This window comes from Ictalurus punctatus, chromosome 12, assembly GCF_001660625.3.
Source record: "Ictalurus punctatus breed USDA103 chromosome 12, Coco_2.0, whole genome shotgun sequence".
NCBI lineage: Eukaryota > Metazoa > Chordata > Actinopteri > Siluriformes > Ictaluridae > Ictalurus > Ictalurus punctatus.
In genome coordinates, this window is record NC_030427.2 from 28,007,669 (window position 1) to 28,018,281 (window position 10,613).

The 10,613-nt window shown below is 38.7% G+C and overlaps 1 protein-coding gene and 1 long non-coding RNA gene across 2 annotated transcripts; both read right to left on the reverse strand.

Moving 5' to 3' along the window:
- Positions 1–2,046: 2,046 nt before the first annotated feature.
- LOC128634093 (C-type lectin domain family 6 member A) lies at positions 2,047–4,531 on the reverse strand (the record flags this gene model as incomplete). Its single annotated transcript, XM_053684207.1, has 3 exons — positions 2,047–3,955; positions 4,129–4,241; positions 4,358–4,531. Coding segments are annotated over 3 exons (450 nt in total), but the record flags the coding sequence as incomplete, so codon positions are not given.
- A 567-nt stretch (positions 4,532–5,098) lies between these two features.
- On the reverse strand, positions 5,099–9,664 carry LOC108262042 (uncharacterized). The gene is made up of 4 exons (XR_008397298.1): positions 8,598–9,664; positions 8,406–8,504; positions 8,122–8,211; positions 5,099–5,183 (listed from the first exon to the last, which is right to left on the reverse strand). It is a non-coding gene; the product is annotated as an uncharacterized LOC108262042 (long non-coding RNA).
- Positions 9,665–10,613: the final 949 nt, after the last annotated feature.

Consider the following 10,613-nt stretch of genomic DNA (forward strand, 5'->3'; position numbering starts at 1 on the left):
CGCCACGTGACACAGATTACTCTCAGATGTTTCGTCCTTGGACGAAACCCCCAACTTCTCAGCCACCACTGAAACGATCTCCTGTGCAATAGGTCCAATGGTATGACGTTGGCTGCTGCTGCCATACGCCTTAACAGTTTCTCGTAAAGACTGGAGGGGATGCGGAGATCCAGCTTTATCTTGCTCAATGTTGATAGGACTGACCCTACGCATGTTGGGGATAGAAATGCACTCATCGTAGTAGAATCCTTATAACCCCTAGAAAAGTTGTCCACTGCACTGGAGAAAGCATACTTTTCTTGAGGTTCAACCTGAACCCCAAGCTCTTCATGTGGGCGAGAACAACATCTCGATGTTGAACCGCCAGTTCCTGGGTTGGTGCTAGAATTAAAAAGTCATCCAGGTAGTTTAGTACATGGATGCCTTGGAGTCACAATGGAGCCAGAATGACAACCATGCACTTTTTGAAGGTGCGAGGGGATAAAGCTAGCCCAAAGGGAAGAACCCAATATTGGTACACGTTGCCTCCAAACGTAAACCACAGGAACTTCCTGTGACTGGGCTATATTTCTATGTGGAAATATGCGCCTTTTAGTCCTCAAACTGAATCTGTGGAACGATAAGTTTGGGCGTCAGCATCTTGAACCTGTATGTCCAAAGAGTACAGTTCAGATGATGCAGATCTAAAATTGGCTGCATACTCTTCTATTTTGGGGGGACCAGGAAATAATGCCTGTAAAAACCTCCTTCCCTCAGGGAATGGGGTACATGATCTATGGCCCCTTTGTCCAAGAGGGATCTTACTTCCTGCGCTAACGTCAGGCTCTGGTCTGTGCTGACTACTGTTGTGTGCACACCTCTGAACCAGGCGGGTCGATCTCTAAACTGGACCCGGCAAACCTTTTCTACGGTAGACAGAACCCATGGAGACACATTTGTCAGTAGTTTCCATGTTGCCAGATGGTCTTTTAGTGACATTAACTATTCCACATTCTATTGGAGGGAAAGCATCAGATTTTCATTGATTTTTGTTAACCTAATTTTCCCCTGATACGTTCCTCCACAGCCCCTCAGGACCACTCCTCTTTGTCTGCTTGGCCTTTATGACCATTCTCAGATCACGCCTAGTAGCAGGCCACGACTGTGGCCGCCCGGTTCCCCTGGCTGTCTGAGGGGGTTGGCGGGCTGCCATACTCGCCTTGTGTGTCTTCCCCACACTAGTGCTGGCCCGGGATCCACTCGTGGATGCCCGGGTGAACTCGACACAACAGGGAAGGAACTGGTTGAATGACGCCATATGTTGAGCTCACTCAGCATGTCTGCTTGGTAGGCCTGCAACACTTTCATTGTCTGCAGTGACCCACAAGCAAGACTACTATTGCATAGGCCTTGTTCACCAATGCCATGGAGGCCTTACATGGTGGCTTGGATGGTAAAGCCGGTCCTCCATATTACCTGCCGTCAATCAAGAGAGGTAGCTTGCAAGCACCTCCTCCACCATCAGCATAGCTAAATAGCCATGCTGTTTATTCCCCACAATGGCTGAATAATCCAATATTGTGGGGTTATAAATACGGCTTATGCATGGTTTTCCCCCAGAAGCCTGATATTTTGTCATGCACTTCTGCAAGAAAGGGGAGTTTTCTGCAGTGTAAGGGATTTACTTTCATTGGGGAGAAAAAAGCTCATCCATCCTTAGTAATCGCTTCAAGCAGCTCTTTATATGCTGCTCTCAGTTCTTAGCACATCCTTCTGGCTCCTTAGAGTCAGAGAGGAATTATTACTATTTGTGTGTGTGTGTGTGTGTGTGTGTGTGTGTGTGTGTTGTGTGTGTGTGTGTGTGTTGGGTTTTTTTTTTGGCTTTCAATAGCGGAAGGAGGAGTCTCAATGCAAGCTCCAAAATCCAGTAGAGAGCCGGACCCGGAAGACAGAGCAAGAGATAGATCAGCATTGGTCTCTGGCTCCTCTTCGGATCCATAAGAGATCCCCCGGACCTGAGATGGCTAGCTGCCTCGGCAGTGGCCGGTCCAGATCTGCGAGGCTCTGAAACCCAACTTGCTTCGCCTTCCGAGAAGAGAGCGAGTCATGAGCAGAGCTGCCTAATGTAGGCATTACAATGCACAGTCAGACCTCTCGAGGGCTAACGTCGCATGCTCCAACCCAAGACACTTCACACAGAAAGTGTGCACTATTCCCCGTGATGAGCAAGGCGTAACACACTTCCTGAATTCTCTTACTCATATTTTTCTCTCTCACTCATTCCTTTTTTTCCTTCTCTTTTTTTTAAAGTCCAGAGATTTTGAGAAAAGATAGAGAGGAAATTAAGCATCTTTTTGTTTCTTTACACAAACAACTGACGTGCATTCTCGCTGAAGAAAATAAGGCTGACGGCATGGTTCACAGGTGCCATATATATATCACACGATGCACTTAAATGCCACGTCACCTGATCACTGAAGGCCTTTAAATAGGCATGATTTTACACAAGCTTCAGATGCCAGTTGCGTTCGAGGGCACTCCCATAGTGTTACGCTATCACAGCGTGGAGTTCCCTTTACCTGCTGTCTTTATATAGTGTTTATGCCTGATTGCTGAGTTGACAATTAATCGCCCAAGTGTCTGTACACCTGTTGGCTGTGTTTGATCAGTTGGTTAGTAGGTGCGGTATATTGGAAAGCAGTGCCTTGAAATGGCAAAGAAGTGACATTGTGTTAGATTTCTGTGTCTAATGTAGAGAAGTGTGTTTAGTGTTTTGCAAAAAGTGTGAGGCTGTGTGCTTATAGTTGTGCAGATCTGGGCTGAGGTTTTGCTTCTTATTTTTAATTTGAGTGTGTAAGCAATCGTAAAAAACTGTAATCTGCAGTCTGTGTGACATGATACTAGAGAAAGGGGAAGCACAAGTAAGAGGTTTCAATTTCCAGATGTGTCTGATTTCTCTAAAGATAAGCTGAAGACTCTTATTATTTAACAGGTAATTTAAACAGTAAACTGTAACAGTTTCTTGCTGGATCATCTGTGATTGGCAATCTCCATCAAGTGACAGTAAACCAAAGATAACCCACTATTGCTGTACTGGAAGTAAAACACTGCCATAATGCAAACCATCATTTATAATAAATAACACACATTATATTTTTAAGCCATGTAATTTTTTTTTATTAATTCTAACATTTTCTTTAATGGTTATTCAAAGCAACTTCACATTACATCCAGTTTTAGCTAACATAAAATGCACACTACTCAATCATCAGTAAATATACACAGCATTAGTCCTTACAGATGAATGACAAATGAAAGGAGAACTTGTTGCTCTGTTATGCTAAACTGGAGGAATATCATTTGGAAGACCGGTGTTCATCCGTTCAGTACAGTTTAGAAGACTTATAGAATTTATGGCGAGGTTCACTGAAGCTCTTCTTGTGAATCATGTTTTCCTTTAATTTGTCACCGGCTGTATATTTATTTAATACAAAATTACAGTAAAAGAAATGAAGAACTAATGAAGATTTTCAGGATTCAAAGTCATTTTAAAATGTCCAGTAGCAGTAATTCAAGGTGACTGAGATATAATTACCTCTAACTTTCACACTACTCAGAACTGAAGAGGAACTACTAAACTAAGATTCATGATCGTCAAACTTGTCAAATGTTAAAATTTCTACAAGGCAGCAGGAGAAAAGCCACATACATGATCTCATACCATCTTCTAATGGTCTAGAGGTTTGAACAATCTTAGATAATCACATAAAAATGCAAAAAAAAAAAAAAAAGTGAAAATATTTAAAAAAAATTTTACTTTTCACAGATGAATCGTTTCTGCTTACGGCAAGAAGCATCAAACCATTTATTTATGTCACCAATCTCATGCCCCAGCGCAGCACAGTCCTCTCCAGAAGGGTCCTCATTTTGCCAGTTATCAGGTTCATTTGGTCCCTCTGGAGTGCTAAACCAGAACCTTCATAGATAAAAAAAAAAAAGAGAGAGAGAGAGAGACTGCAATCAATTTGCTGTACAATTTATTTATATTATACAGACATTTGTATAATATCTGTGCATGCTAGAGCATTGCAGATCTTTAAAAGGAACTGTAAAATGAGTTTAGAGCGTGTGAGTGAACACGGTTCTTACTTTACATCCGTCTCCTTTAAGGGCTGGTTGTTCACCCACATCCACTTTCCCTCAGTCTCCAAGTCATTCAGGCCAATCCAGTGTGTTTCTCCAATTTGTGAAGATACAAAATTCTAATGTAGAAAATAACAGGACACATAGCTTATACCTGTAACCAACACAAGTGAATCAGAGACCAATAATGAACTTTCATCTGAAAAACTGGAAAGAAAAGAGCCACCACACTCACCTGTTCAGTTTGGCTGGTTATAATCACCAGGTGACCTCCTTTCCCCACACAGTTATCTCGACTCTGTATCCAGTTCAGTTTCTCAGTGGAGAAGTAGTAACACTTTAAACCAAGTGACTTCCATCCTTCCACACAAAGTTTACAGTTTTGATTAGCTTTTTTCAAGAACAGTTGAAAACAAAAATAAAAAAAAAATTAAATGAAACTTTGGAGAATTGTGCATATATATTGTACACATTGCAAAGCTTTTTACCATGCCAATGAAGCTACTTGAATCTCCAAAAGATCTGACAATTACAGGAACCATCCTGTTTCTCTGAAAAGTATGTTACTGCCGTACACAGCATTTCCTAGATTTTTTACTTATAACATACTGTACTTTATACAATGCATGATTTGATATTTGAGTTTAATAACAATAATAATGTGTTCCATTTATATATCACCTTCCTAACATAACAAGATCACTGTACAATTAAAAAACTATAAAGATTCAATTGATTCATTCAATTAATCCTAATTCTATCTATCTATCTATCTATCTATCTATCTATCTATCTATCTATCTATCTATCTATCTATCCATCTAAGCCTGTTTTTATAGTATTAAAAAATACAAGTATAGCTACACCTATCATACATTATAAAGCCACTCTCCCCACCATAACCACTGCAAAGGCCACAATAAGATGTCTTGTGTGAGGGGTTTCCGGTGATGAGAGTACTGGGGAGGGGGGGGGGGGGGGGGGCTTACCATTACATGCAGAGAGACGTTCATGAACTTCCTGATACTTCATCTTCAGCATTTCATACAGTTGTTCTGTCTCTATACAAAAGAAAAGAGTTTCTGATTTTTTCAAAATCAAAAGAGTTTATTTTTTCAAGATTTCATTTCCTTTCTGCTTACTTAAAACTAATGTGTTAATGTTGAAAGGTTCTATTAAGCTTTTAATGAATCACCTGAAATCAAGTCTGATTTTAACTCATTAACCACAATAAAAAAAAACAGCATAAAGAGTGTACCGAATAAAAAATTAATATAACAGACAACAAATGCAATATTATATTAGATTAACAGTCAACTTGAATGTGATCATTTAATATATCATATATGGTGTTTACAGTAAAAAACAAAAACATGATCTTTTTACAAATCGGTAATCTAATGTCTACATGGCAACATTTTTCACTGTTGATCTGCTGCTTAAAATGTTTGAACATGTCTGAGTGCTGACTGGCATAGGAGAGAAAAAGAAGGTGTTGGCAGGGGCATCAGTTTGAAAAGATGTGATGGTTGGGGTCTTGGCCACTGTTAGGCCTCTGGTGTAGTTTGTTGTGCTCAAACCACATGAAGTCAATTTAAAAAAACAAAAACAAAACAAGTAATTTCCCAAATGCCAGACACAACTTTGATATGACATTCAAGGCAAATGGAGTATGACATGGTTTAGCTTGCCATGAACAGCAACTGAAATCTGATGAGCTGGTGGTGGCCATGCTGGTTGATTGGTCCAACTGTTGTTTTAGATGTAGAGAATAATGTCAATTAAAGCAAACCAAAATCCAACTTCTTTTGTTTAGCCACTGTGTGGTTATCAGCATTTTCAAATACAGCAAATGATTTTCATGAAATCTGGGAGATTAGATGCCTAAGAATGCCCTGTCTACTTTGTCCACCGAGTTTCATAAAAATCTGAGATCGTGTTCATGTCCATACAGGTGACACCATAAATTATATTAGACTGTGCAAAAGTCATAGACACATGCAAGGAAACGTTGTAGAGCAATGATACCTTCAAAAAATAATTAAATGAAATGTTTCTACATTAATATAAATATTATAAAGAACAGTAAACATAATAAATTAAACAAACTCAATATTTGGTGTGACGACCCTTTGCTTTAAAAAAAAAAAAAAAACTAGTCTTAGGTACAGTTTGTGCCATTTTTTTAAAAGAAATGAGTTGTAAGTTTTACCGAGCTTCTTGTAGAACCAGCCACGGTTCTTCTGGAGACTTCAACTGTTGCACTCGCTTCTTATTTTTGCAGCAAAAGACAGCAGCCTTCATAATGTTTTTTTGTCTGAAAGTGGTCTCTTACATAAGACCTCTGCTTTATTTACTGACATCCAAAAGTTTTTCTGTAACATTTAATTTTGTGCTGGAAATCTAATGTTTTGAAACCTTCAACCCCAATTCCAAAAAACTTGGGACACTTTTCAGAAAAAAATGAGGTAATTTTGAATTTGATGGTTGCGACACGTCTCAAAAAAGTTGGGACGGGGCAACAAAAGGCTGGAAAAGTAATTGTTACTAAAAAGAAACAGCTGGAGGTTAATTTTCAACAGGTCAGTAACGTGATTGGGTACGAAAAGAGTATCTTAGAGAGGCAGAGTCTTTCAGAAGTAAAGATGGGCAGAGGTTCACCAATCTGTGAAAAACTGCATCTACAAAAGACTGAATATATCATCAAAAATATCTCATTAAAAACAGGCATGATTCTGTAATGGAAATCACTGCATGGGCTCAGAAACACTTCCAGGAACTCATTGTCTGTGAACACAGTTCACCGTGCCATCCACAAATTCTGGTTAAAACTCTATCATGCAAAGAAGAAGCCATATGTGAACATGATCCAGAAACGCTGCCGTCTTCTCTGGGCCAAAGCTCATTAAAATGGACTGAGGCAAACTGGAAAACTGTTCTGTGGTCAGAAGAATCGAAATGTGAAATTCTTTGTGGAAACCATGGACGCTGCATCCTCTAAACTAAAGAGGACTAAAGAGGAGAGGGACTATCCAGCTTTTTATCAGCGCTCAGTTCAAAAGCCTGTGTCTCTGATGGTAAGGGGGTGCATTAGTGCCTATGGAAAGGGGCAGCTTGAACATTTGGAAAGGCGACATCAATGCTGAAAGGTATATACAGGTTTAAGAGCAACATATTCTTCCATCCAGATTCCATCCCATCTTTGCTTCTGAGAGACTCCACCTCTCTATGATACTCTTTTTATACCCAATCATGTTACTGACCTGTTGCCAATTAACCTAATTAATTGCAAAATCTTCCTCGAGCTCATTCTTTTTAGTTATACTAAACACTAAACACTTTTCCAGCCTTCTGTTGCCTCCGTCCCAATTTTTTGAGATGGTTTGCGGCCATCAAATTCAAAATTACCTTATTTTTCCCTTAAAGTGGTACATTTCCTCAGTTTAAACATTTGATATGTTTTCTATGTTCTATTGTGAATAACATGGGTTTATTAAATTTGCAAATCATTGCATTCTGTTTTGTTTACATTTTACACAGCACCCCAACTTTTTTGGAATTAGGGTTGTAAATAGTTTTTTTCTGTTTTTGAAGTGCTTTGGGAAATGTTTTTTGTAGCTAACTGAGGTGATAGAATAAGCCGATAGAATGTGCAATCCATAAATGTTTCCCTTTGTACTGAGAATACTGAAAACTATTAAGGTCATCATGCTATTATGTCGCTCTACCAGTGTGATCCATTATATAGGCCTACTTATCAGCATTGATTATCGTCGGCTATGTGAGATATTGGAAGCACTTTTACATGTCTGTAAGTTCGAGGACCGGGACCTTTCGCGTACCTCCCAACCTACTGGATCACTACCCTCTTATTGTTCTAGGACCTGAAGAGTTACGAATTAAGCACTGCATGTAAACTAATGCCTCTGGCCAGTGGTGTTAGTCCCACATATAGAACAAGCTGCTGAAGCAAACAGGAAAACCTCAGAAGCCTCTTACCATTGGCTTTGTCTTCTAGCACCATCAGTGTGGCTGTGGCATTCTTATACTTCTCACTTAGTTTCTCACTGGAAACAACTTTTCTGTGATCTGTTAAACAAGAACACCAGAGCTAAAGTAATACATAGATGAATAAAAGGTGCATAGGCATCCTATGTAATTATAGGTTTTTAGTCTAAATGGGTGGTGCAGCGAATTCTTCTTACTTAACGATCAAATTAGACAATTTATTGGGATTTGTTGAAATGAGAAGGACAAAGATTAAGATGACAAGCAATACTCACACAAGATCCCTATAGCACAGAGTGACGTTAAAGCACCAAGCATTAGGAGAAGACCAAGAACAAGTATAATGATCTTGTAGTCAAATCTGACTGATGAAGCTATATGATAAACACATTTGTTATCCATTCATGAAACATATTTTAGCTAAGTCAAACTGAGATAATCGGTATAATGATCAAGCAAACACATACCGGTGCATTGTTTGGGCTTTGGACGGCATTGCTGCGTATTCTCGTAATCATCCTCTGTTTCTTCGTCTGATAAGTGAAAACCTCTTATTTACAATGCTACCATATATCAAATTTCAACCATAACAAATTTAAATATTTACATATATTTAAACATATCAACATATATGATATCTACCTGTTGGAGAATTACGGTTTTCACTGTTATTCCTTTTGGAGAAGTCACAATTTTCATAAATGTCCATTTCCTTACCTCACTACTACTTTTCATTAGAGTCTTAACCTGTGTTCATAGTAGTAACCCCAAGTGGTGAGAAAATATATAGCCAACAGCTAAAAAGTTAAATTAAATAATGCACTTATCAGTGTCTCAGAGTTAAACTGAACTCACTAAGGTCTGAAAATGATAGAAAGGAACTGTTGCATGTGCCCTGCTGATATTTAAGTTCACAGAAAGGAAGTGGGCTTTTTATATTTCAATGCAGCATTCACGTGACAGTGGAGGGTGTGATCAATTGTCAGATGTGACTGAGATGTGGACTGGGGTTCTACAATTCATTTCACTCCCTCAGCACTGTGTATCATTCATCATTCATATCTAGTAAGTGCTTTATCCTGATCAGGGTCACAGTGGATCTGGAGCCTATTCCAAGAAAACTTTCAAACAAAATACTGTATAATTGTATACCCTAATAAAGAACATCATATTTATAAGAAATGAAGTCAATGTTCAAAATGTAATTTTTTATTAGGCAAAGTATATGTTTTGACAGTTAAGTTCTTTCATCAAGGGAAAACTAAAACAGTTCCTGGTTTTGCTAGATCTATTTCTGTTGTGGTTTATAACCCAGTATTGCTGCATTGGAAGTGAAATACGGGCATAATGCAAATCAATGTCTACAACAAACAACATTTCATTATTCTTGTGTTCCTTTATGGTATTTAAAGCAACATAACATTGCATCCAATTTTCGCTAATATAAAATGCACACACCTCTGTCATATATCAAGGAGGTAACTCTGGATTTCATTTCCCAGCAGCCACTGCACCATATTACTGTCACATGATCACCTGCGCCTGTATCACGTTTTTGTTTAACGAGCACTCATATGTATATATATAGTCACTATTTGCACTGCTTCTTTGTCTCACGTAATTGTCGATCCATGCTTTTGTCCACGCCTCGATGTTTAGTTTTGCCACAGTATTTTGCCTCATGTTACTGTGTCTTTGTTTTTTGTTTGTTTGTTCATTAAATGTTTGAAATCTGTGATTGCTTCCGCATCTACCTTTAGATAGGTGATAAATTATAGGAAGTCCCTGTTGCTCCATTATGCTCTGGGAGTATTCCACCCAAGAGAATAACTTTTGAAAGAGCGGTGTTTATCCTTATGCTGTGAGGTAAGGTCAACTAGCATGGCAGTGTGCAGCAGTGCTCAGCCAACAATAGAAGATTGTTTGGTTCAGTTGTGGTCAGCAATGTGATGTTCTTCTGTGTGTTTCATAGCTGTGGTAAATGATAAATATATAAATACGAATGACATCAATGACTCATCTTTGTAAGGTAACACCCCAGGGCGGCTGAGAAAAGCTTTCCTGAGCCAACCCAACCATGTTTTGAAGGCAGAAATTAAATTAGTTGAGGCAACACTGCTCTGTGAAACAGAGGTGCTTTAGAGTGACCTAGTGTGAGTCCAGAAGGAGGGGGCTGAGAAATGTTTGGGTAGTCACAACTGGATACATAAGAGATGAGAACAACTGGAGTAAGGAACTTGATCAGGTAAAAAAAAAAAAAAAAAAAAAATGTAATAGCTGGAAATGTAGTTTAATCTGTATTTTGGAAAAGTCAATGGTACGGGACTAACCCTGAAGCAAACACACCATAAAAATCCCAATCCTTAATTTATACAATTATTGATTGCTGTTGAAATATTCAAAATATTTACTGCATGATTTCTATTTTATCCTCCCTGTTCATGTGACTTGGATAAATAGATATGTATAACCTCAAACATAGG